The sequence below is a fragment of the Bombus impatiens genome, unplaced genomic scaffold, assembly GCF_000188095.3.
Source record: "Bombus impatiens unplaced genomic scaffold, BIMP_2.2 scf_0099, whole genome shotgun sequence".
NCBI lineage: Eukaryota > Metazoa > Arthropoda > Insecta > Hymenoptera > Apidae > Bombus > Bombus impatiens.
The window spans coordinates 801,071-828,829 of NT_176518.1; the positions used below are offsets into that span (position 1 = coordinate 801,071).

General features: G+C 35.6%; 2 protein-coding genes across 7 annotated transcripts in view; one reads left to right on the top strand and one right to left on the bottom strand.

Moving 5' to 3' along the window:
• Positions 1-24,609, top strand: part of LOC100746407 (cerebellar degeneration-related protein 2) — a 51,521-nt gene extending 26,912 nt beyond the window's left edge. For 3 of the 5 annotated variants that reach the window (XM_012394717.3, XM_012394716.3, XM_033318503.1), the window contains exons 2-7: positions 18,534-18,646; positions 18,731-18,879; positions 19,188-19,371; positions 19,804-20,099; positions 20,425-20,578; positions 22,931-24,172. In XM_012394717.3, coding sequence (XP_012250140.1) covers positions 18,534-18,646; positions 18,731-18,879; positions 19,188-19,371; positions 19,804-20,099; positions 20,425-20,578; positions 22,931-24,172 — 2,138 coding nt within the window. Of the gene's footprint in view, positions 1-13,421; positions 13,447-15,992; positions 16,257-18,533; positions 18,647-18,730; positions 18,880-19,187; positions 19,372-19,803; positions 20,100-20,424; positions 20,579-22,930 lie in introns of those variants that run through there. The other 2 variants (XM_033318504.1, XM_012394715.3) reach the window with 2 other exon arrangements.
• Positions 24,610-25,006: 397 nt separating this feature from the next.
• LOC100746290 lies at positions 25,007-27,685 on the bottom strand. Of its 2 annotated transcripts, none has more exons than XM_012394718.3 (7): positions 27,522-27,685; positions 26,571-27,004; positions 26,279-26,502; positions 26,139-26,194; positions 25,824-26,043; positions 25,542-25,750; positions 25,007-25,404 (listed from the first exon to the last, which is right to left on the bottom strand). In XM_012394718.3, the coding sequence occupies exons 1-7, from the start codon at positions 27,596-27,598 to the stop codon at positions 25,326-25,328; spliced, it is 1,299 nt and encodes a 432-aa protein (XP_012250141.1). In that variant the 5' UTR covers positions 27,599-27,685; the 3' UTR covers positions 25,007-25,325. The 2 variants fall into 2 exon arrangements, with proteins under 2 accessions (XP_012250141.1, XP_003486197.1); XM_003486149.4 differs by having other exon boundaries at positions 26,586-27,004; positions 27,522-27,683.
• Positions 27,686-27,759: the final 74 nt, after the last annotated feature.

A 27,759-nucleotide genomic window follows, 5' to 3' on the forward strand; every position in this document is an offset into this window, starting at 1 on the left:
TGCGCCCTTCTTTAGAACACCTTCACGCGTCTATTACCATTTCTCTTGGGAACGCAATTCGAGAACCTCGTGAGTTTCGAATAGTTCGTACAACTTTATTGCGTTTATTATTCGTATCGCCTGTTTAACCCAGAGTATCCTATTTGATTGTTAACGATTCAAATGATTGGATATTAACAAATAAAATATATTTATTTGTATATATTATTATGTAAGACGAACGAAGACATAGAGTTCTATGTAGATAGATATTTCGTGTCTTCACAATGGGTACCACGAAGCGGGAGCACAACTCGGTCGAACGAATCGAGCGTCCTCGATTTCAGTTTCCCGTAGATGCTTTAACGATGATCATTATCGTGAGAATAAGACTGTATTACGAGACAATTGATATGGTCAAGGAAATTCTAGCTTTTTACATTTCGTTTCGAATCGCCCTCTGAAATCCACATGTTTGCAATTGCGTTTTGATTGATTTAGAACGTCTCATACCTTCGGTATCTTTGTATAATCTTACAATAATGCAAGTTCAAATTAAACATAGCGCTTGACATCTTTCGTTTCACTATTTCGAATTTATTCCATACTCTCGACTACTCTCGTATATCGACGACTGATTTGATATTCTCGTTTCATCATCGAATAAAGAAGAGAAAGAAAATCAATGGACGCTGTTAGCGAAATATTCAACCATTACTGCTTCATTGAAAATGGAAAATGTACACAAAAAGCAATTACTCTTGAATTTAAAGAGAGAGACAAATTTATACGGAACTATGATGCCTACGTAATTGGATGAGAGTTTAATGAGATTAGAAACGTGGGACTCGATTCGGTAAAGAAAATATAGGTAATCCGTGCGATGCGTGTGTTCAACTAGCATTTCTATAGTATCTCTGGTCACGACAACGCACAGGTTAATAAAAATTAGTCGTGTTTTCGTTGGAAACATAATGTCCACGGGGACAATATAATATATTATAAGTATTACTACCATACAAGACGATTGTAACATACAGACATTCAAGTCGAAATGTTACAAGTAGGTATTTAGGAATCGATTCTACGTGACACTGCAAACGAAAACGAAGTTACGTGAAGCGTTTCTCAACTATCATCGTTACACATGACCTAAATGCACTGTTTAACGCTCGTTTAGCACATTCATTGTTGGTAATTATCGCGACACGCAAGTGGAAACTAGTTAACCGGCGAAGAAAAAAAATTTGTCGAGTACCCTATTGCCTTAAAAGCGTTTGCCATAGATACTACAAAATACTTTCGAGGACTAGAACTCTTTAGAATATCGAGTCGGTAATACGAATTTGTAAGAGCACTGTACGTTTGAGCGGATAGATTCGAGCGATGAGAGTTCATTTAATTGGGCATGAACTTAAAGCTTTCTTCAAACTTTTTTCCGATTGAAGTAATTATACTTTTATGTTACTGTTCGATCAATCGATACCTTGTCAACAAATTTACTAAATAAATAAGTCCATACTATTTCCATAACTCGGTGAAACTATTTAGAATATGTTTCTCGTGCATTCAGTTTCGATCCGTAACGCGATGCATGTCTATCAATTGGAACTGCAAGTTTCGATTTGGAAAGTAACGGTCCATGGGTCAGATGATCGACCTTGCCGATGCATAATTTCGATTTGCTTCACGTTCGTTGCAGACCCTGATTTTCCCCAGAATCGATGGTCAATTATTCGCGACTCCGTTTAGTTCGTGGTTTCAAGTGAAACGAAATCAATCTATTCGGAACGATCGTTCCGCTCGTATCTGGATTTTTTTCATACGCAATCGTCTCGTTGCCTTTACCAGTTTCCTAGTCTCGTTTCCGATATGTAGGATCGACGAATTGATTGTCGTTCACGAGTGAACAGTCTGCAAAAATGCGCTTGACACACTGCCTCGGATTCGTACGCGCGTGTTTGCTTTTGAATTCATCGTCCTTTCGGACATTCAACCTGTTAACAAATATCCGACTACTGGCTGTAAAATAGTATTATTCGTATTACGGAATTGTAATATTACATTGGAAATTTACTTGCATGTATAGCGCTAGCAAGGTTCAGCTTAATATAAAACCAAACTTTGGCTGGAAACTTTTAACAACCGCTATAAACGCATATGTATAAATATCGTTTTACGTAATGTCAGATGGACGATGTTGTTGTTTCCTCCAGTTGTATTTATTAATTAAAATGTTCATGGTTTTGTGAAAGTAACTGTGTTAGAAGTTGAACCGTACGCCGGCATGTAGAAAATGCGTTTGGCATACTGACTCGGTTTTACGCGCCATCGCACCTACGATCAACTGCCAGGAAATATCCTTCGAGTTTCCTTCCGACACTGTCCACCGTAATAAGCGTAAATTTACTTGCTCTCGAAGCGATAAGATTTACACAATAGGTCGTTAATGCAGAATAAACAATGGACATACTCGATTAGCATCTTCGAAAACTTTCGGATACTATCGAGCAAACGAGCGCCACAACATTCTTCGAGTAGAACCGATTCTTTCTTGAATGCCAGAATTGAAGGACTCTCCTACAAATATCTTTATTCGTCGTATAACGTATAACAAATGTTTTATTTATTTATTTATTTATTTACATTTTACAATTTGTCCAATAGGACATTTGGTAAAATATTATAGCTTAGTGGTATAATAATATAACATGTGGATGGCTACCCCCAGTGGGATACCATCTTCGAGTTTGATTGATTTACTATAACAAATGCGTGGAGTTAATTATTGAAGTTTTTGAAGTTATCTTTTATATGGAACAAATTAATGTTACGTGCATTCTGTATACTTATTTACATTTTTCATTTAATAGTAAATTTGTTAACGTACTTATTCGACGTAACACGGTGGAACGTATTACGTAATTTACTTGTAAATGAACGACGATTATTATTAAGGATCGGTAAAAATCTTTTCAAAGAACAATCACATCGAGTGTTATCTTTGAGAAGTTTGATAGATTCCCACGGTCGGCGGAATAACAAGCACTCGCAATAAATCTTTCGCGAACGAATATGTGTCGAAATCGGCCAAACGAAAGCCTTTCTCCTTTCCTGATGTTCGGAGCTAATCGTTTCATCGCGTGCAATATAATGTGAAATTTTTCTTTAACACGATGCATCGTAATAACGCGTTGGAATCTGCGTGTTACGTTTGGAAATTGAACTGGAAATTCATGCAACAATATAGCGCCATGAACTGTTTCCTTTGGATAATTAGAAAAACCTGTTAGAATATTCTTTAAAATATTTTTAATAATTACGATTAGAATATATGCTAATAAACATAATATTTGAATAATTTTCACGAATTGAATAATTACAGTTTGGTCATTCATTGACATTTCTTATAGTATTGACATAAATCTCTACAGCTTTTGACTGAATGTCATCAACGTTTAAAAATTAATGAAGAAAAAGTGGATTATGTCAAAATGTAGCGTCGATATCGGATTATACGTTTCGCAACGATTTTACATAACATGTAAAAGATCTTTCACCTTAAGTGAAGTAAAAAGTTACAACTATCAGTTATGTGAAATGTTTGCGCGTGTGTCGCACATTAATTAGTTTCTCAATCTATATCGACAGATACAAGTGACACTATTCTTGAAAATACACATCACAGTTCGCATATGTACATACCATGTGCATTTTGTTAGATTTCCGAATTTTCAATAAGTGCGTAAATATTCGCAGTCCGGTAATAACAATTCTCACCTTAACGCGTAGAGCCATTCAAAACTTCTACCGTATCCTTCCCCAGCCTAGTTGCTTTAAAAACTGGAACAGAGTATACGCCATGTCATATAGTGTAAATATGCGTGTGAAGGATGTAACAATTCCTACGCTTGTAACCATTCCAACCGTGGTAACTGATTTATTCATAATTCTCGTTTAGAATGAAACCCATAGTTCTCACAGGATGGCAGAGTCTCTGTTAATTATACCAGTTATATTAGTTCTCTTTTTATTGTACGTATATCGTAATACTCGTGGAGAGGAGAACTTCCGGAAGAGCGTTGATTCCCAAAGAGACGACAGGATAAAAAGCGAGCGATCAACTGGCAAAAAGACGAAGCAAAAAGTACGACTGTTCCGACTAGCCGTTTCTCGCGTTTATCGCGTTCTCTTTAGTACAAGGCAACTTTTCCCTAATTAGAATACGAGGAAAGTTGGAATGATCTGCTTCAGCTTGTCGGGACCTTTCTTGACTAGAATGCGGGAAAGTTAAGGTCGTGCTTCTCTTCTGCTTTTAATAACGTCGAATATTAATCGTAACAGGTACTGTACTATATACTATCTAATCCGATTTCTGTAATTGAGAGATCAGCATACAGTTATTTTTCTCTGCAAAAATGCCTTTGATACTTCAAGGCAACTAGGCGTGTAATCCGCTCTAATTGAAAGACACGTCCATTCACCCACGACACGTGTATTCTCCGAGGTTATTCAGTGTCATTCAACACAATTCGAAATTCGTTCTCGCTCATTTCCTTGTTTTTACAAATGTTACAAATTTTTAATTTTTTATATTTTTTACTCATCAGTCTCGAGTGTCAATGGTTGATCGCGATGAAATTTTTAGAGATGGTGGTTTACGAAAAAGATATTTGACCCACATCTTTTCTACCAGCAATCATTCGCGTCTAGAAATGGTGAATGTTCCAATAAGGTGAATCGTTTTCTTTGACGTGCTTTTAATCGCGTAGTTTCCTATGAAAATAAGCTATCCGAAACCGGTATTATTAACGAAACAAATCGACAATGAAAAGACCGGGTAAGTGATAGTCGTTGCGACTGCTGTGACTTTCGAAAATTACACCCGACTCAGGTCATCGTTGAAAGGATCAATGGCAATCGCTTGAGATCGATTAACATAAATTTCTCTCTCGACACTCGACAGGAAGTAAATTACTGTTGCTCTCTAATGGATTTATTTCTTCATCTCTTATATTCCCAATGCCTTTGTTTATGGATTGTTTCGTGAATACCTTTGTTCATTTTGGTTTCTCTATTCCGAACATGTTGTGTCTACGTAGAAATTCAACATTATACGTCGATCGCAGCCGAAGAATTTTCGTGGTCGACTATTCATTCTTCTTGTCTGAAATCCAAGTAGCGGAGAAGGGCTGGAAAGTGTTGCGGTTAAAAAGCAACCGATAAATAAACTCTCGCCGATTGAGTTTCCTCTGTTTGCAATGATCACCGAGAGTTCTCCGGCTCTCTTGTAACTTCCGTTTTCTTCAATGATATTGTCTCTATACTGCGGTATTCGTTTTAAAATTAGCACATTTTTCTAATAACAACATTTATCTTATACAAAATTTTTTCCTAAAATCGGAGAAAACAGAAGTTTTCAGTTTTCGCAAAGTCTTTGTCCGATTGAAGACATTCAGTGGTTATTTCGTAACAGGCCGTGCACGACATAACGTTACTTAAAGGGTCAAAAACACAGGGAGTTCCAAATATTTCAACCTGTTTCGGAAAATATGAAAAAATCTGGATGGGATATTTTAACCAAAGAGAGTAGATCAATGATTATAATGTGACACTGTAACAAAGTCTGGGCGAACACTGCCAAAGATTAAGTATTCCGCCGTTTCCAAAAGTCGAGTGGGTGTATCGTCCAGATACTTCGGAACAATCTTCTATCAAATAACGCTAGTGATGCAATAAATTGCTGTGACGGAAGTGAACGCGGCACTCTCTTGACTTCTGAACAAGAGCCGTGAGTCATGCAGCTTTCTGTGTGGGTAGCGTTGCTAACCGACTACTTGTATATTTAACAAAATGAAAAAATAGGTAAATAAAAATAAAGGGAAAAAGAATCAAATTCTTAAGTCCTATTACATGTCGTATTTAAGACGATCCTATCGCAATCGGCGATGGATAGCGGCGAAAGCGGAAGAACTTTTGAAATGTAAATGGTTACACTTGATTTTTCTGTCATATTCAAAGAACTTACGCAACAATAGTTGAGTGATAGTTCGATAAAACAAAGGAGGTTGACGCTTCTCACGTAGAAAATAGTTTAATTATTTTTGATAACGGCGGTCTCTGTTTATTTTCAAATATGCTAGTTTCGTTGATCTTAATTTTTTCCTTTGATCGATAAGGTTGGATGTAGCACAGATAAGTTCTTAGACATCAGTAGCATTATCGGTACAATTTCAAAGTGAATTTCTCCGTGCTTTATCACTTTATTACATTTTCAAAGTTACTGTATATATTTACACCATATATTTCTCTTTTAAAGAACAGTAAAATGTTTCTCACAACGTGCAAGAATCAAAAGCAAGAATATAGAGAATAATGTTCGCGTTTCACTGACCAGATATTTACTGGAAGAAAAATCACGTCACACGTCTGAGTTATCGTTTCTGTCATGAAAGTGTTATTGAAATCTTTACTGTCAGATAAATACATACAATTGATCGCACTTGACTCTGCTATTCCCCTATACTAAGTAAGTAAATTAACTTGCATTCTTTTTATCGCTACGAGCGATGGTTTTCATCGTAAGAATTTATTAGGAAGCGTAGTCTCTAGTAAAGTAGGCAAAGCAAATGTGAATGTCTTGACCTGTCTGCGCGAGAGAAGACAAAAGGCAATAACGCAGATTAAAACCAGGCCGAACGAACATAGAAAGGCCCAGTTATTATCGACTCTGATAATAATGTTTACCCTAAAATGTGTAGGTGTTGAGCAAATTGATCGTGCATCAAACATAACGTATACGTTATCGATATGTTTTCAACTACCGTTTACAAGTGTAACAGACAAAACGGCACGTTTAAACGCCTATCTAATTATCACGTCAACCCTTTCCGTACATCGTCGTTTATACTTTCACTCGGTACAATTGTTATAGCAGATAGCCACTTGCTTGTTTACGTCGATTTGCGACGAGATTGAAACTGTTTCCTTTTGAAGAAGGATTATTCAAACTGACCATTTCAATTTCATTCCGAATATAAATCCGCAATTATTCTAAGTACGTTCGAGATTATGAATCACGGATTAATTTATATGGATACCAAACTTTTAAGGAAATTACCATTATATCGATCGCCTACACGGTATAATGCATTATTCGTTGCGTCAAGTGGTAATTAAAAATCCATAAGAAATAGAGAGCAAGTAGATAGACGGAAGGGTAAGGTATAGTACAATGCAATACAAAATTATTCATATTGAATAATATATCAACGACAGAGAAGTGATATATTGACGTTCGTTAAGTATTATCGTTCTTTACGTAACGAAATCAGGAAATGAATTTTATTATCTTCCTAAATTTCTACGGGAACGCTAGATATTCTCTATTGTTACATACGTTATATAAGCACTTATATTTGAAAAATTATTTTTATTTCTATGGTATTACTTAGCCAATTTAAATTGTCAACGTTGATTAACTTGTATTAAATAATAGTCCTTTAGCTTTAAAAATTAAGCTTTATGTTAAAAATATAAAACTAGGTGTTATGTTAAAAATATATTAAAAGAGTGAAAGCTTTGACTTTTATTACGACTACTTTTCGGATTATCTTAAAACTACACAGCTGCTCAAATTCCACGTTTACGTTATTTTGATACTATCATATGCTGTAATAAAATCGATTACTTTTTATAATAAGGAAACAAATGTTGCATTATTCACTGTGTTAGTTACAATCGGTCAAACTCTTTCTTCCGTATTGTACTTCCTTATGAGTATTGCGTAAGTTCAAAATGTATTGCTTCTTCAGTTAAATTCAATCATACCTTAATTTCTGTTTAATTTGCGTTATCTAGCTTCGAAAACGTCTATAAGAAAGATAATTAGAGTTTTATACTATAGTAATTAAAACGAATGAAAGTTAAGAAAAACTTACATTTGTGCTTTGACGCTTCGTTGCATTTGCAATTTTCTATCTCGAATCGAACAGGCACGACCTACATCAAGCGTATAACTCGCGTTACACAGAATGTCCCATGTAATTAGGCCAAACTATAGTTTTAAAGCGTTAGAACCTACACAAGAAAATATATTAGACAAAAAATGTTTAACGAATGAAATTTAAAAGATTTTATTTCATCCTTGATATTATTCAAATATTATTTCAAAATTCTCAAAAATGAGTGGTAGCTGAGGGTACAACGTTGAAGAAGATTCGCTTTCAGTATCCATTTCAGTCATTACGATTACTTTCCTTTCAAATAGATGATTAATCTTCCAACCGAAATAATTTGTTCTTCACGAATGAACGATCACATCGCCAGAGGATTTAGGTGCGAACGTACTTGAACGAAACAATAAGGAACGACCACGAAGAACCACGAACAATGTATACTTTCCAGAGAGTAGCCTCGAGCTGAATCGTGATGTATCGAGACAAAAGGTGGACCATAACGCCGAAGTACTTTTCATTTTGTAATTAATACTTGGATCGTGAGACTTGATTCGTCTGGAGTCGAACGACACAGGGGAAAACAGGCAGCTCCTAAGACGTTAACGATAGTCTAATGTCTTTCACCACTTTTCTCTTAATGGTAACTCAGTAGACAGAAATTATGCAGCAATCAAATAAAAATCAAATAAAAATGAATTTTCTATATTCGATACAAGCATTTTAAGTAAATTTCGTCATAAACTGTATTAGTCTCACTGTGAAACTTTCAGTTTACATCTATCTGAGCGTCATTCCACTTAGTTTGTCAATTTGATTTGTAACGAAGAATCCGCGACAGGTGTACAGAGTTCTTAATACATATATAATTATAAAAGTTAGGAAATTATTTATGATAATAAATAATGGTACTGAATAAAAAAATAGGAAGTTTTTTTCATTCAGAATTTGAAACACTGTAAAATTTTCTACATAGATTGATATATAATATAAGAAAGCTAGGTAAGAAAGAACAGATAATAGTACAAGCACCGAATCAAAAATTCTAGAAAGTATTTGCATTCCGTACTCACAGAAGATTATATTGCTGTAGATAACGGTAAGTTGGGATCCTCTCTTCTAGCCCATCATCTGTTAGACATACCCAATGCAACTGAAGGAAGCGTCGGCCATAGCATGACTAATTCTTTATTGTTACCTCTCGTTGATCTTTCTTAAATGTAGGCTAACTATTGCCGATATTCTCTTATCCTCGACTATGGTTTAGCACGTGTTGATAAAATTAGGACTAGGATTGGTTCGCACTAAAACTTTGAGCTGCTGGAAGGAACTCTCTGCATTCTAAATCTTGTACCTTCCATTCTTGTATTTGCTTTCTATGTAAAGAACAACTCACTGAGGATATCTGTATTTTAAAGGTTCATAATGCGTGAGTAAGTTTCGGGCTGTTTGGTTTTAGTGTCCTGTAAAGATGTTCATGGATATTCATCATCGGTACAAAGACCGGACGCACAACGTCATATTTTAGCAATTTAATAGCACAAAATAGAATTCTGATAATAATTCGCGTTTATAAGAATTTGTTTTTAAGTCAATCGTGGAATATTTATTTTGCTAGAAAATATAATAAACGTTGTAAGAGATAATCTACTGTGATGTATTAATGAGATCTGAAAAACAACCTTCTTTTTCGCTTTGACATTTTTGTCTGACTTTTCGTTCGCGTACGAGCTCGACAGTTATTCAGATTATTATTCAAAAAGTCACTTCCCAGACCTTGCACTTCTGTTTTATCGCTTACCTTTGATTTCCTAAGTCATTATTTATGCAATGTTTCTTTACATTACAGGGAACTCGTATGTTCAGCATATTTAGTTATTCGAAGCGAAGACTGTAAATTTTGCTAAAAAGTTCGTACAAAGTCGCTAAGAAAACTAAACTCGGTATAAAAACATTAAAAACTGACATTCCAGAACATTGTTATAATTTTGTATTAATATAGAACACTGGAGCTGTTCGTTGATCTATTCTCTGTATTACAAAAATACTATGTAACATAAATTTTTCACCAAGAAAAAATCTATCCTATTGAAATAAACATGACCCACATGACATGTATATTAAAAAGATTCGCACGTATGTAAGCTACGTGCACGAATGCCGAATAACACGATAAATTCGTTTCGTATTCTACTCGCCAGTTCATACAACATACGTAAATTGTATGTCAACTATCGAAATTCTTCATTCTTGAACCTCTGTATGAACAAAACGGTACTTGCGGCATTTTTCTTGTGGTAATGCCAACTTTCGGTAATAAACTATTTCTACGGAAAACGCAACTTGTCAAAATTAACAAGTAGACGAACAGAAAGAATAACGAAACTGTGTGTATCCAGAAAAATTAAAAGTGTTTGAAGAAACATGTGAATTCGTGCTGAAAACACTTTTACCGCAATAGACATGTGCATCCGTTCTCCTCACTTAAAGAACTCAACTCATTCAATTAGCGTAACCACTAAAGCAAAAACTGTTTGGCATAATTATTTATATTTTCCTTTCTAAAACAATGCAAGTATTTTCCCGTATCGTATTGTTCTAGCGTTTTGGAATACAATATTCCTCGCTGATCTCCTTAAATGTCGATGAAAAACGCAGAGTGCCTAATATAGACTCGATGCTCGTCTTTGGATATTAACATTGAATGTTACTTGTGAAAGTAAAAAAAAAAAGTACAGCGTGTAAAGAAGTAGATTTAACTAAATTTTATAAATGTGCTGATCACTGAAAATCCACAGCATTTGGTAATAAATATTATAAACACATATCTATTAGAAATCTTCGCTTTCTGACGGTACTTACATTGTTTATCGTTCCAAGTGTTCAATTAATTTTTTTCACTCAAATTTTTTTCTCCGATGTCTAACGTCCAACGTAATTTCCACAGATTCATTTTCGATAGATGGGTCCAGCATTATTTCACCGCGTAGAATGTAATTTTCTACGAAATTATCCATTGTCTTTAATTAAATTCGCATGAAACTTGACAAATAAAATATCCGTTTCTAGTACGGAAGTTTCTTGAGACATCGAAGCCCTAAGGATGTGAAACTAGCCATTCAGTATTTATCGTCAGGACAGTAATTTTCACGTAACGCCGTTCGCTAGGTGCATGAACAAGCTTCTTCCTAAATTATCATCCACATTTGTGTGTCCACGTGTGTACGTACCTGCACGTACACATAAGAAACACGCTTTCGAAGGTGTAATTACATCGTCGTAAACCATTAGAAAATAGAATGTTTTTGCATTTGCTACATCCCTACATGGTTACATTGTCAGTAGATCGATCGCTCGAAGATACGAATTCCTATTATACCTATATAATTAGATACAGTTAAATACCTCTAATAGGATTTTTTTCATAATTCGTAATTAAAACGATACGCTGATAGACTTTAATAAATAGTTGCTCACGTTTGTGGTGAGTCAAGATCTCTTATCGAATTCGATTGTTGAAATGCTGAATTGATAATAATTATATTCTTGAATGCTTTGTCTCGTTGCTAGATCGCAGATATATTTATGTGCTTTCACGAATATGATTAAACAAATGAAAATATAACAATCATTTGCATCGTTACAGGTTTTTCTTAATCTTTTATTGTTTTTATATATATCATTAAGTTACGACAGTTGGTATTATTTAGTCATTTCTCACGCTCTTGCGTAATCTTCAAACGTGTAACGCGACATTCCTTTCCAATTCCATCAGCCGCCACGACAAACTAAATCATATAGAACATCTGTCATAGCGGTTCGATTCATTAATTCCGCAGTTCAATCCTGCTGCGTTCTTTGCGTCGATTTGCAGCGAATCGTGTTTTTCTCTCACTAAAAGAGTTTCCTAAGCACGAACAGCATATATATAAAAGAATTTATTATCGGTATGCTTTTCTTTTCAAATCATTTTCAGCACTGCAACAACACCTCAACCAGTCTTTTACTATGTCAATAAGGTTCGAGGATGTTAATGTTATTGCAGCAAGCTTAGGCGCGAAACGCTAATGCGCGGTTTTATGAAAGTACCAGAAGCGTAGTGTTGTAAAGCCGCGTTTTATCGATTCGAATTAATGCGCATAAATTTGCACATAGTTTGAAAGCGAGTTACAGCGTGTTCATGTTTCTCTTGACTTGTCCCCTTTCGGATTAATGATTTCCAATCGAGTGCAGATAGCGATGGAATAGATAATAGAAAGCTTCAAACAGCTCGATATTCGAATATTCGGGCCGAGTAACGATTTTTTAGTCAGAAATGATTCTCAAAACGTCCAGTAATTTGTAAAACTCGACTCTTTTATTAATCAACAATATTGCGTTAACTATTAACTCGTAACGATTAAACCTGTATAATAAAAACAGTCGAAGAACTCGTGGCCTGTGGCTTTTAAAATGTTATCGACAGTAACAGTTCAATTTTGCGAGAATTTATCGACGAATATCGATACGGTATCAATCCCAACGTCAACAACAACTTTATATTATACCAACCAAAGCAGTGATTGGTTGATTTTCAACGAAACAGCGTGTCAGAAACCAAATGAGATATCCCGCGGATTATCTCGTTAGATACAGCGCGCTAATAAAGCCTGCAACTTATTACACGTATCTCTATCGGCGTTCGCTCGGCTTCCGGATATTAATTGACTGCAATTAAGATAAGTATCATTTTCGCCATTATGCTTACGACTCGAAGGATTGTCGCGTGTCCATCGAAACGACGAAACAGGCTCTTCTGCTTTCTGCTGACTTTCGTTATTTGCTTTCGACCGAGCTTTCTTCGCACATATCGTATACGTGCATGTAAGTTGCTTACATATACCGCTTGTCACGAATTATTTAGGTTTTTGACGGGTTACATTAGATAAGATCGTGCATTATTACGCATTGTTTTTATAATTTCTGGCTCGTGAGAAGAAGAGATTTCTCGGAGAATAGGTACAACGCTCTCGCGCCTCGTTTATGAATGAAGCGTTAGATTACCTTCTTTTCCTTTTTCCTTCTTTGATTTCACGTCGAAGCTGATATCAAAGTAATCGAAATAATTTATTCCGTTAACCACGGAAGACCAGTTCGGACTGCTCGTTCTTGGACGTATCTAGTAATTTCACAGCTCGTACAGAGACGAGTAATTGAAATTCGAAACGTCTTATTTTTTGTTAATGATGCCAGAAGAGAAATTAGAATAAAATGCAAATAGAAATCTTCGTTCACCAGGATATTTGCCCCTTCGAATAAAAGAATTTTCTGTTATTGCTTTTTCTTGCCTTCTAAGCAAAGGTGAAGGTATCTTAGATGCTCGTGCTAGAAGAACCGAATACAGGAAGATAATGATGGTAATATATGTATATAGAATGTAGAAAGTGGAAGCAGATACTACATTTAATAAGTCGTTAAACCTGTTGAACCAACTTTTTGTAAGGGACAAGTTTGCAGATAATGATGAATGAAGGTACCGTATAATAATTATTATTTAAATTTCACAAAAATTATACGAGTCCGTATATATCGTGTTTTAAACGTATAACGTCGCATAATTACGATAATTACGTGAATACTATGATGGTTATATGAGAAATTAAATGCGAGCATGTGTCTATTTGATCTTGCTTCGATTATTAGAGAAAAGGGTTAAAAATTACTGTCTTACAAAAATGACTACTCACGTTGAAAATTAAATACTTAAATTTTTAATTCGACAGTTATATCTTACAAGGAATCGTATCTGTTTTACAGATTTATACGTCGAATGAATTTCACGATATCTGTTTTTATCAGACATTCTTCGCGAAAAATTTCGTCCGCGAAGGTCGTGTTGCCGTAAAAAGAATCGCAGAGCGAAAGAGACTGTTTCTCTCGAGTTTTGCTCAAACTGCACGCACCTGCGAACGTACGCGAAAATAAACAACGATATCCAGAACAACGGAGACCTGTGGAATTTACGGTGCGAGCATCTTCGAGAGAAATAGTCCTAGAATGTCGCGTGTGTGTTTTATGCCCTGTTCGGCACAATGATGGGAAAGAAACCCACGTATTTCAACGGGTCGCAGGAGCGGATGATTCGTTTAAGCCAATGGCAAATTTTTTACGCGTCGCTTTATTTGAACAATAAGTGAAAACGGAATAGTTTCGCGGCAACGCGCGATTAGTTTCGTGAAATACGACTGGAATACGTACTTTCGTTTAACCCTTCGATAAGCACCTGCAGGCAAGCTGCAAATACGCTTTTGTTACAGGATAAATCAAAGGTGGTAGCTGTGGGTGCTTATAGGAATAGAAGACTTAAATATTCTAACAGTGTGCAACGTTTTTTCGTATTATCGAAACAAAAGGGAATAAAGCGGAGCGTAACGAAGAACGCAGCGCGCTTAAATTTGAAAAGCGCGCGATAAAATAACAAGGATAGAAGAGGTATGGAAATCGTTGGAGATCGTTGATATACGATTTGACCTGTATCCGCCGACTATTTCCCACACTCGTGCCGGCCGCCCGCTAAACCCAAGTGTGAAATTACGTTTTACAGCAAGACATGCCACGTGCTTTGTTGTTGCTTTATAAAACTCGACTCTACACGCGGCATGCTCGCGTACAGGGTGTGGTAGAGCGATAATGATCCAGTCAGCTGACGTACATACTCTACTTAATATCGGTAATATTTTCAAAGCGGTTTCACGCGCCACGCAGTATTCCTCTGTGCTCTGGAAAGGTCGCCGCTCTATACACGTATAGGTGCACCTGTGCGGTTGCTACGCCTTCTGCGAGGCTCTCGGGTCCACGCCAACAATAGCCTCCTTTCTTTTATTTCGGCCGATGAAGAGATTAATAATGTTTCGCGAGGCATTCCCAGGAGAAAGTATTCGGCAGGAGAATCGATTCAGCGGCGGGCTCGAGGTCACCAGGGGTTATTTAAATCGAAATACCACGAGCAAGTGGTTTCCACGACTGCCGGGCAAGAGATTTCGCGTCTTGCGATCAAACGAGATGCGACTCGACGGTCTTCCCGCGATTCATTGTGTAACGCGCCACGTGTTCGATGGTTAATTTTACGCTTTTCCGCCTACAAAAAGTATATTTATTTATCCGCGAGCTTCGTACGGCTAAGGAGCCGCTCTTCTACCGATTCGTTTGCGATCTTCGAATCGTGCTGTACACTCTGATTAAAACGAGAATGCCGTTGATTATCCGACATTTGATACTTCGCTTGTTTTCTTAATCAAATATTTATACGAATTGGTCACGTAAGAATACCTCGGAAAAGATTCAAAGTTCACCGAAAAACAAAAATCTCGACACAACTGGAATTTCCAGCGCGGAGAATTTGCCACTAATTACCGCGCTACCTCGTAACGTAAAAGATATGTTTACATAATTTCGATATTCAATTTTATTTATTCACGCGTTCTCGAAATTGCCCGAATTGCCGAAAATTTCAATTGCGTACTTACGTAGCGTGTTACCGCTGACGATCAGAGTCGAGATGGAGACCAGGCCGACAAACACGCCAGTTATAAACGAAATATCTATGTGCCCAAATAACAATACCGTGATGGACGTTGATCGTTTGAAATAAAGGTAGCATAAGTGGGACAGTTTGCACGTGTATCAAGAGGTGTATACCCGGTAGAGAAACAGATACGCGTTCACGGAATGGGAAGAAGGGAAAGGAAAAAGAGGTGGCCACGCGGAGTGAGAGTACCCGAGGGAGGCAGTACCCGAGGAAAGATGCTCGCCATCGCCAGAAGGGAATTGCACCAGGTGAAAAAGAACAAGAGAGAGGGAGAAGGGAAAGAAAGAGTTGGCGAGAGGACTGAGTAGAGAGGGGATAGGGGAATAAAGGTGAAGAGAGGGAGGCAAGTTAGCAGTGGATGGGCACTCGACGTTTAGGCTGCACACGTTCCTCGGCTACCTAGCAATTCACAGAAGACCGGCTACCTTCGTTGGAACCGGTTGTGGTCGATAACCCGACTCCTCCGCGTGGAACGTTCGTTCGCGAATCGTATCATCTGGATGGACCAAGTGAAAATCTTGTTCGTTTAGTGTGTGTTGAAGAACAGTTCGTAAGATACGTTGAAAGTGACGTTGAGGAACGTTTAGCGAGTTACTAGTGTTAGGAGAAAAAGTGGAAGTTCGGGTCATCTTTCAGGATTCTGGAGCTTGGAAAGATGAGCAGACATAACGTAGTCTGCGATCCGCAGACGCCGCTAAATTCCTTCGATTGTTGGGATTACTCCGTCGAGCTGTCGTATCTTGAAAATCCGCAAGGTATACCAAAATGGAAAATCATTTTCGTGATGTCAAAGTTCTTGGAACAGTGGCCTCGTGTTGGAGCGTTCGCGCGGCGAATTGATTCTGAATGAGTTTAGGGAAACGAATTTGCGGAAGTGCGGGAATAACGGAAAACTACGTTTTTCTATCTAATGTCAGAACTTTCGAGTCAAACGTGACAGCATGCTCGTTAAACTTGAATTCTAAAATATCCGCTATGCAGTCAATTAAATCGTTTCGTCATTTACGAGCAAGATATCACGTCAATGACAGTGCTAACGATGTGTATACGATATATCTCTTCTTTCAAAGTGATTGCCATTTACCTTGTACTATAAATTATCTATGTTCGCAAACTATATTTTAATTCATCCTTGAAAAAGAAAACTTAGAGATGTGAATTTTTATCGGGTACATAATCCAGTGGTATTATCCAAATTCCGTAAAATGTTTTCAAAATCAAATAATAGCAGAGTAACGTATCTCGGTGTTGTCTTAAAAACTTGATAACAGGTATCAATCGCTTATTTTATTTATCTAGCGCATGCCAAAGTGCGGTATAAACTTGTGCGGAATACAGAAGAATTCCATTTGTCTGAACCTGTCCGCCAGGACAAGCAGTTCACATAACTGGAGTTCGTACAATAAGAGTTCGCGAATTTTCCCGCCTATTATTTTTTATACGCATAATAGGAGTTCACAATTTAGATAAGAGAATTCAGCGAACAAAGTTCAATTACTCGGGCATTAATTAAAATTTCGTTTGAATAAATAAAATGCAATGAAATCACCAGTTTTACTGCCATTCTACGGAAGTTCGTATCGTAATTTATGTCCACTGGATGGATGAAGTAAATGATTTACACGTCCTTGAGCAAACACGTAGATTATTTTTTCTATCGTCTTCGTATGGGCTTAGACAATTTTTAAACAAGACCAATTCGAATGAAATATTCGTGTCATAAAACCTCACAACACATTTGCGTCTTTCTTTCAAACACGAATTACATAGTTTACGAACATGAATAATTTATAATCTGCGCAAAGATGGAAGCGCAACAATAACGCAAAATTACAAGGTGCAATAAAAAATAAGCAGCGTCACATTACAGCTACAATCATCGTCGTGAGATTTCCCATTACGCGTGTAAAGCGTGTGCGAATTGGGAAAAAGGGGAAGAGAATGGCATTTGTCGTTGTACGTTGTTCAAGTGAATCGAGGGACATTAATGACAGCTGAGGATGGGAAGGAAAAAACGGTAGTTGGCTCGTTTCCTCACCACGAAGGTCCTTAGCCCTAGCTAGAACGCCGTTTGTTCCTTGCCTTTAGGCTCGCTGGAGGTCGTCAGTTTTAGATCGAGGAAATGCAACGAAGCAGAACACTCGCCGTCAAGTTCAACTGTACGGAACATCCACGGCGTTATCCTTTCGATTTACAATCGTTTCGAATCATTCGAAACTCCAGGCTCGATCTTTTGTCACGCGATCGTTTTGTCATCGTTAACGAGCGAGAGGAGCTCGGTCGGAGCTTAATTATAGATTGGATCGCTATTACGATCGACCCTATTGTAATTAATTACATACACGTAAATTAACGACGAACCGACGCGACGTTTGCACGCGCATGATACTTTTATTATTATTATCATCAGGCACAAGAGCTTTGCCACAGGCGAAATCAAGAAATTCAATGTCTCAGGCGTAACTGTTATTTATATCAGCAACACTTGTCGTTTTTTATCGTACTATATTATACCATAAGATATTATACACGTAATAATTGTGATGTGTGATCACCGATCGCTATTGGCGGGAAACCTTTCAAGGACAAGGAAATTAATTCCTTATTCCATTTATTCTTTTATAAATTTCCAAATGAATCGATATAGTGGAGTATACTGGTAGATTAAGAGAAGAAACGTTTGTCTTTTTAATGATCGTTGGGAATATTACATGGAATGTGTGTAAAATCATGTTTAATGGATATGGGAGAAATTTTCCAGATATTCGCTGTATAACGATTCGTTTTATTTGAACGCGCGTTAATGTACGTATAATTTCGTATAATCGCAGATATGAAAAGTCTGCATTTTTTTTTTTTTTTATTAAATTTCTCGTACCATTCAAATATGATTATCCGTAAAATATAATTGGAAAAGCGAATTTTTTTAATCCTTAAATATCCTACAAATGTATAAAAATCTGTTATCTATACATAATATAAAAGTTTTACGTGAAATTTCCGAGAAATCTCTAATTGGGAATTTATTTCAGATTTGCAATTGGCTGCAGAACTCGGCAAAACACTTTTAGAACGGAACAAGGAATTAGAAAACATTATCAAAACACACCAGTCCACCGTTGAGGAACAAGCGCAAGAAATAGAGGTAACTTTTCAATAGTTACAACGTTGTCGAGAATTTATGCTAATCGCGAGAGCCATTTATTTACATTGAAATATGCTTCTCTAGTATATGAAAAAACAAACAGCTGCATTGAGGGAGGTAAACGACTCACGATTGAAAATTTATGAGCAACTCGAAGTCAGCATCCAGGATTTGGAACGTGCAAATCACCGTCTCGTGATTGAGAACACAAGTGACAAAAAGCTAATCAAAAGGTATGAAAATTTACTGTTACTCAATTTCCTTTCACTTACTTACTTTTAGAGAAAAGTTTTAAATATTTAATAAATTTAAAGTTTTAAAAAGCTAAAAATATTCAACTAATTAATCGACTAACGTTAGAACTATCGAGTTATCAAATATTATTAGAATGGCATGCTTTTAATAAAACAGTTAATTATAATTATTTAATTAAAACGATATGTGTACGATTATTGATAGATTTAAATTATCAATATCAGAAGCTGAATGGTATGATTGAATGTTATGTAATTAATAAACGCTTCTCGTAATTTGTTAACAGCCAGTGTTTAACAATCGAGAACTTGGAAGCTCGGTGCGAGGAATTCCAGAAGAAAATCGACGAGATAAACGAGCAACATGAAAGTATACTTCGGCAACAGACTGCGAGTCAATCGACGAACACCGCACAAACACAGACCTTTGTATGGAAAGCACCGGCCATGCAGGGTGGCAGCATACAACAGGTTATTAATATTCATAGATTTCATTTTGCAGGATCTCGGATAAGTTCTATAATTATCGGTTATTTTGTATTTGATACTAAGCTGTGAACGGTAAAATTTCAATTTCATCGTTGAAACGTCGTTCGATTTACCGATGAAATTTCTATCCTGTTTGACTAAACGTTTCAGCATTCAGTTAGCAAAAAATTGTATTGGCAAAATTTTTGTTGTTATTTACAGAAGAATTATAAGCCTCTTTGAAAACTATGCGATAGATAAATTTCAATACTCTAGGTACAGTTACTTATAGCTTGCGATAAATTACCAAGAATAGTACATATTATTAATATACTATAGAACTATTATTATAGATATTATTGTAGGTACTAGAATCGACATGAATGAGCGCAGTAGGTATTATTTATCAAATTGAAACGTGGAAATATTTTTCAGAGCGCTGCCTCACGTGGCCAAAGACCTTTCCAAGAAGCTATCATTGACTCGAACGTTCGGCAATTTCATACAACAGTTTCAACAAACGAGGAAGAAGTTACCGAATTGCTGAGGCAGGTGCAGGAAGCGCGAAGTCAAAGAACAAGGGAGCAAAAGAAAGTCGCTGAGCTCGAACAACAATTAACTACTGTATTGCAGGAAAATACTACATTAGAAGAACAGTTGAACGTTTTGCGGGGTAAAGCACAAGACGTAAAAAATCTTCAAGAAGAAATAAACACGCTCGAAGAAGTTAGGTGGGTGTCATAGAAAACTTTTTCGATTGAAATTTTCTAAAGTTTCCAAGTGATGGAACGTAAAAGGTTCTTTGTAAAATATTTCCGGTATTAATAAATCTTTCATATTATTGTTTCCCCTATGTAAGACATCTTATATTCAAAAGCATTTGAATATTTTAACACGTTTCTTATTTTCTTAACCATTTAACGTACACAACTATGACATACGCGATCATAAATTATTTTTAGTTTATCCGATTACTCTACCTATTGATCTTTTTACGGATTCAGGGAAAAATCATTGGTACGATTTCCGTAATGAAAAATTGTCATCTTTTTACAGACGAGGCCAACTATGTGGACGATGTTTACGCGGAATGGAATCTAAAACACACGACGAACTCTCTATAATGTTGAACCAGGAAGAATACGATGACATTAGCATGGCTGAATCACTCATAAATGACACTCAACGTGACACCGTATCTGTTACTCAGGTACCTTCATGTTCATTTGTGCAATGTTTGCTGTGTCAGACAATGTGTGTGCATGAAATGTTTTCTGTTTTTTGCTCTCTGACTATGCTTGAATTACGTTGTTTTACTCCTTTCCAAGCAATATTTATTTCGTACACTTTGTACGTCCCGCAAAATAATATCCCGACGATATGATTTTAGATGGATAGTATGTCTTATAATTTATACCGTATTTTATAGGAAATTTTGGTCCATGCCAATACTTCTGTTTTTCACTATATATCTAGTAAAAGCTTCTTAGTTACGCGAGTAGATTCAAAAGTAATTTAATTTTATTTGCTTTAGGAAACACTTCCAACAAAGATTAAGAAATCCAAGGCAAATAAAGAGAATAAAGAATTTCGTATGCTGTTGTGGACAACTTTCGCGTGTATATGGAAAACACCGTCGTTAATTTTTGTTTTCTTCCATACGATATGGTACATAAAAAACGAGTGTGTTATGCCATTGTTATTGAAACCGTTCCGAATACCAATTTTCATTTTAAGAAAAGTGTTGCCATCAAAAAGTAGTAATAAGCTGCTTTAAACTATAGAAGGCGCGTAGAGACAACGATAATTAATTGAAAGTTAAACAGACTCGATACAATGAGTATTTTACATGTTAGATGACATGTTATCGAAAGACAATTATTTGCCATCTACTTGACAAAAGTTACGTATCAAAGCTAAATTTAGCTTAAATCTTCATCAATTCTTTAATTACAAACATATCGTACTAATCGAAAATGCCATTAGCTTTGATTAAATTCCGATATTTAATTCAAAACTTTCACGAAATTGTTCATTATTAAGTCTTTTATTCAACTAAGATTAAAGTCAGAGTATAATATTTATCCTTATACCGGTGACTACTGTAATTGAGTAACTGTTACTTTTATTTTCTAGTTTTTTGTAGTTTTCTGTAGCTTCTAGGTTGTAGATGTATATGGCTTGTGATTAGGTTGTTCCTAATTTTGTACCATTATTTAAAAAATTTCGAGACGAAATCGATAGATATAGAAAAATTGTTAAGTTTGAAGTTAGATAACAAAATTATTAGACTTCTTCAATTAGGCTGATTGAAAATGGTGTTGGTAAATAGCATGACGATGACAATTATAACTGAGCACTTACATTACTACGAATCTAACTATAACGAATTTAATATCGTAAGTTAGCAAAGATAGTATTAAAGCATGGCTCTAGCATGATTACTCGTATATTTCGATGATAGGAAAATGCCATGTATCAATGAAAAAATGTTTTCACACGTGTAAAATATTAGTAGATGAGGAAACTAGTTAGTATCCCCGGAATAGGTAGATATTACACATATCTTTAAAAAGAAAAGAGGAGAAAGAGTTTAATTTCCAAAGAATAAAAAGACTGTGTTAAATTAACGAATTAGCGAATAAGTTATTTCCATGTGCAATTTGTTATCGTGTGAAATTCGAATAGGTCGGATTTGCTGATGTTGCTTATTATTTATTTATTTATTTTTTTTTTTACAGTTAAGTTTGCTTCGCCGCATTTACTTTCTGAAGTTGTTAGTTCAACTTTGAGCATGAACCAATTTGTTAGCATATCTAGTCGACTTGTTATTTGTTAAAATTGCATTGTACAATGTAAGTGCCAGATTTATATGATATTGAATAAAACATTTTTACAACAAATATCGTTGTTTTTATTTAACATCCTATAAATCTGGCGTTTCCTGTACCTTTCATCCAAGAATCCTTGCATTTTTAAATGATGTAGATGTTTTTTTTTTAATGTAATACAACCACGTTTATATGAAACTATCGGGGGGCAAGTTGGTTCATACAAGTTGGACATAGGTCGTCCTTATAATAAGATTTCTCCTAACCACCCATGATTTTTCGTTCGATTAATAAGAGTTTATATTCATATGAGGAGATTTCGCGAAGCATTTTCTCTTAAAAACGTAATAATGTCGGAAAGGATGCCCCTATTCACATCTCATGTCATTAACGCTCAACGCTAGTTTAAATAATAAGAAGCTCGGTTAAAGTTCTTAATTAGGCACTACTACAATTCTGTTTATATAAACGAACTTCCACTATATTTTCTTCGTGCTGATGAATCGTTACATCATCAACCTATAAAACCACCAATAAAACCCCATTATTTTAATTTATTATATATCAAAATCAAGTTTTAGTTGAAGGAACAAAATTTTGTTAAATATCGTTACCCACTACGTATTTTGTTACGTCTGATATTTTTCATAATTTTACTTTGCATTAATCCTGAAGATCTATGACACTGCCACGAAATCCCTATGTATAAAACGACTATATTTTGCTTCCAGGATACGAACGAACAACACGAAGGACAAAGCGACTTGAAGAATCCCTACAGAGTGCTAGTAGAAAAATACCAAGCTTTGTTAGAAGTTCAAAGACGCTCGGCTCTACGACGAAAGGACAGCGTACCAACGCCTATGTCGTTGCAAGAGGAACTAGAGATGTCGGGTGAATTTAACAGCTTTCATACTCCGACGTTGGAAACAGAGATTCAACAAGAGCCGACGAAACCTGCCAGTGGAAACGCTACACGTGCCAAAACTGAAGTATGCGGTAAGAAGATACTCTCGGCTACACCTACAGACTTCTCCGAAGCCGAGACGTCGTCTTCTGGATTCTCGGACGAGACGAGCAATAAAGCGACGCAAACGGAAGGAAGGCCCGGCTCCTTCCTTTGTTCTATCGCGGACGGAGAAGATTGCAAGTTCAGCATTTATGACGATAACAGCCCGTTCGAGAGTAGATTTAGGAAAACACCGGAATACAGGCAATTATTCAGCGAAATATTCAGCGTCCTTAAACGAGCGGCGGAAGCCAAAGACGAAGGAGAAAAATTACCATTGCTGGATGATTCTACGAGTACGACAGCTTCTCAACAGCAATCCCCGATTTTACTCCAAGAGGACGTTCCAAGCGAGACTACGGACGACAATCAGAGCGTCACGTCATCCATGTTCTCCTCCGCCGTATCTGAGCCGCCTTACAGAGTACAATTGCCTGTCTCATCGAACGGGGTTAAAGAACAAAATACCGAAACAACTACGATTGCGCAGGCAAAAACTAGAAACGATATTATTCGAGACACGGATCGCACAGTTTGTATAGCGCTTAATTATAAAAAGAAAATCTCAAAGAAAAATGCTAATAGAAAATTGTCGTATAACGAGCGACCAACGACGCCTGATGTGGTTCCGACGACAAACTCCAAGTCCGTTCCACCAAAGTCGAACAGCGGTGGAAAGAAAAAGTTCAGACCTTTCACAATCGCCAATCAAAATGGTAGTCTCGTCTGTAATGGATACAGTTATGCGAATAGAACGAAAGAATCACCCAATTACGGAAAGCATTCGAATAACGTGTACATACAGAACAACAATGATCAACAGAACAGTAGTTTCGAGTACAGAGACTATAAACCAAGCACTGCTTCTGAAGAAGTCGCTCGATTAAAACGTTTAGAAATGTCCTACGCAGAAGTTCTTCGATTGCCAAATAGGTCTAAAATGAGTAATAATCGTAGAAGTTAAAATATTCATATACGCGATACCTTTAAACGAAGAAGAAACTTTTATACGTAAGATATAGTCAAATGAGATTAAGTTCCAAATTTTTTAAGTATTTAACGTCAAACAAATACTTAGAACATGATTTAAATTATTTCCGAAATAATTATTCAGTATTGATAATCAGTGCTACCTTGTGAATATCTAAGAGAAGCGATTGTGAGTAACGTCTGTACTAGATACTAACTACTTGACATTAATTTTTTATTGTATTTTGTATCTTAATTGTATATGTTTTTTCATGTGAATGTGTGTGGGTAACCAAGGTACATAACTTTAATATATTCAATAATATCTGCAAGAGATTTATGAGTAAAATAAATCGAGTCGTGCCTCGCGAGTTCGTTTTTCTTTAGAAATTGTAGTTGTAACCAGGAATAAAATTATTTATGTGCCATTTACTATGCCGAATTATAATTGTCAACTATCCCAAATACTTGCTCCAACTTCCTCTCATAACTTAATATCTATTTCCAAGAGAACTCACAATAGTCCATTTCATTAATAGCATGTACAGAGTATTAGCTACTATATTTCATAGCTATAAATTACAACAATATTGTGACCATCTTATTATACCAAGTAAATAAAACCTTCGTCATAGTCAGCATATTCTATCGTAATAAGATCTAATTCCTTTCTCTACAGCATCCTGTAAATAGCTTTGCTATTCTTTTATTTACGATTACGTTACGTTATAAAATACTCAGAAGGACGAGTATATACTTTTTGCACTTTAATTCCAATCTAATGCGAACACTTTTCTTCAATTTTCGAGATCTCATTGACAACGAAGTATTAAAAATTCCTAAATGCTTGTTGTTTTATTTGACTATATTAAATGTACAATAAGCATTCTTGTGTCTGTCCTTTATAACAACATTTAATTCATTTGCTATTGAGCTAATTTCGTTCAATTGTAATATAGATTAAAAATAAGATACATGAAAGTTTATAAATACAATTTCCAGTCAGAACTCCTTTCTCCAGATGCTCTCAGTACACATCTTTTAATCTCCTGATTCCTTTTCTATTTTCTTCTCTTTTAAAAATATTTGGAATAAAAACTTTTGCCATTATATATGACATTTTATGATTAAAATTGAAATATATTTGATTAAGAATCATCGAACAATGCACGGTGTACTGCTCCTAAACTTGGTTGTACATAACTTGAACTAACACTTCTTCTGGATCTATAAAGGTACATAAAAATGGAAATATTTATTCGTTACTCAAACTTCGTGGTCATAACAAAATATTACAAAGCCTCTCACTTAATCTTCTTTTACCATAATAGTATTTCGTCATAATAACAAAATATTATACTTACTCTGTAAGCGACCTAACGGCTGGTCCAGTTGGATTATTTTTTGGTCGTGGATTTACAAGGAGACACTTCATAGGGTGTCCATCTAATTGTCTATTATGATAAGTTTCAACAGCTTTAGTAGCATCCTTTAATGTTTTATAAATTACTTCTGCTGTACCTGGTCGTACTAATCTGGATACTAATAATTCTCCTACATCCTCAAATAATTCCTGTAATATACGAATATTTCTTCTTTAGTTCAGCTAGAATTAAATACGCTTAATGCTCCTGACTTGATTATACCTTGATATCTTCTTGAGTGACATTTGCTTGTAAATTTGATACTACAATCCGATAACCCGTTGATTGTGATGACGAAGTGGAGCTTGTTTTGGATCGAGGTAAAACACCTATATTTCGCGATTTACTCGGAACTGAATCTAGTCTTGATTTTACTCCAATATCTCTATGACTTCTTGAATCGTAATACTTTGAATCCGTTGCATCTTCCGCTAATATAGTCCTGTGAAAGTAACAATAAGTCAAATATTATATGTAACAAATTTTATTATTTTGTTTGTTACAATAAATTTGAACAAAATCAATAAAAAAATATACCTTGACTTTGTACCAAAACTCCAATCTTCCTTATATGAGGGAGAAGCAGGTTTTGCCTGAAATCATTAATTACGAATAATTTAAAAGTCCAAAATTAAAGAACTAACATGACAAACACCAGTATATGTAACAGCAATTACCATTGGAAAACGTGCAATAACTTTATAATCTCTTGCTCTTTCACGTTCTCGATCATCATCAGGTTTACGAGAAGGTACAATTCTTATTACATTACTGCTTGTTGGTTTTACCCATGTGTATGAAGATGTAGGTTTAATACTGAAAGCTGGAGGAGGTGGGGGTGGTGTAGGAGCATATTCGTTACTTACTGTTCTTCTTAAAGGTGCTGATTCCATCATATAATCTAAAATACAGAAAGACATTAAATAATCCTGCACGTTTATCACTACAAACCAAATTAAATATGTATACCAATTTTCTTTGTACCATCAATAAAATCCATGTTCATGTCTCCCATGTAATGAGTTTCTGCAATTGAATGTGACCTATAACCCACTGCCCTAGTGGATGGTGGCATATAATTATTTGGAATATTTGGTGCTACGGTGTGTGGCATAATTGGAGGCACTTTATTAGTTGATAAAGACAGTCTTCCATTACGACCTGTTTTTTGAGATATTCCAGGTATCTGTGCTTTTATTTTCTTAAACTGTGATGCACGGATTTTATCCAATTTTAATCTGGCATCACTTTGTTTGGCAATTTCTGCAAGTTTATCTCTTGCATCTGTAAGTTTCTCCCGATTCTTTTGTATAATTTTAAATCGTGCATCAGTAATAACTTGTGAACCTCGTCCTCTTAGTGAACCATTAGCACGTGCACCCCTATTAATACCTCTTCGGATACTGTATAGAATATGGAGAAGTGACAGTTAATTTTCATGCTCATTATATTTAATTTCTGTAATGCATTTCTAAGAATAAATGTTCGCGTAATACAATGTTATACTGAAATACTAATAATTATACAGACTAAGGTTAGATATCAATAAACAAAAGGTTAAATAATGAGAAAATATATATAAATAACGATTATATACAAAATCTGTAAAAAAAATAATACAAATTTTTAATCATTCCTGAGAACACTATAGAAAAGTTTCCAACTTGAAATGTATTTTTTCATTAATCACAAATTATGAAATAAATCTGCCGAACCAATAAAATAACAGAAAAATTGATTAAAAAAAACAATATTATGTGTGAAATGAAAAATCTTGAAAATTGTTGCCAGATAATATTCTAAAAACGAAATTTTCTTTTTGATAATTGCACTCTCATTTTTTTAAGGTTATGAAGAAATCGATAATATAGCAGTCACAATAGAGTCAAATTTATTACTGATTTTTTAAAATTGTCTCACCTTCCACCTCTGCTTCTCATTCCTGATGATTTTGATTTTTTAATTATGTCATCTAAACTTAGACCCACATCAGCCATACCGTAACAATCCAACTACCCGAAACTGACGCGAATCATGGAATCGAAGATACATGCGATATGCAACTATGGAAGCCATCTTACACTTCAAGGGAAGTTCTCATATAATTACTATGTTTAACTGGTTTAACGTTATTTCCAACGACTTCTAGGAACCCTCC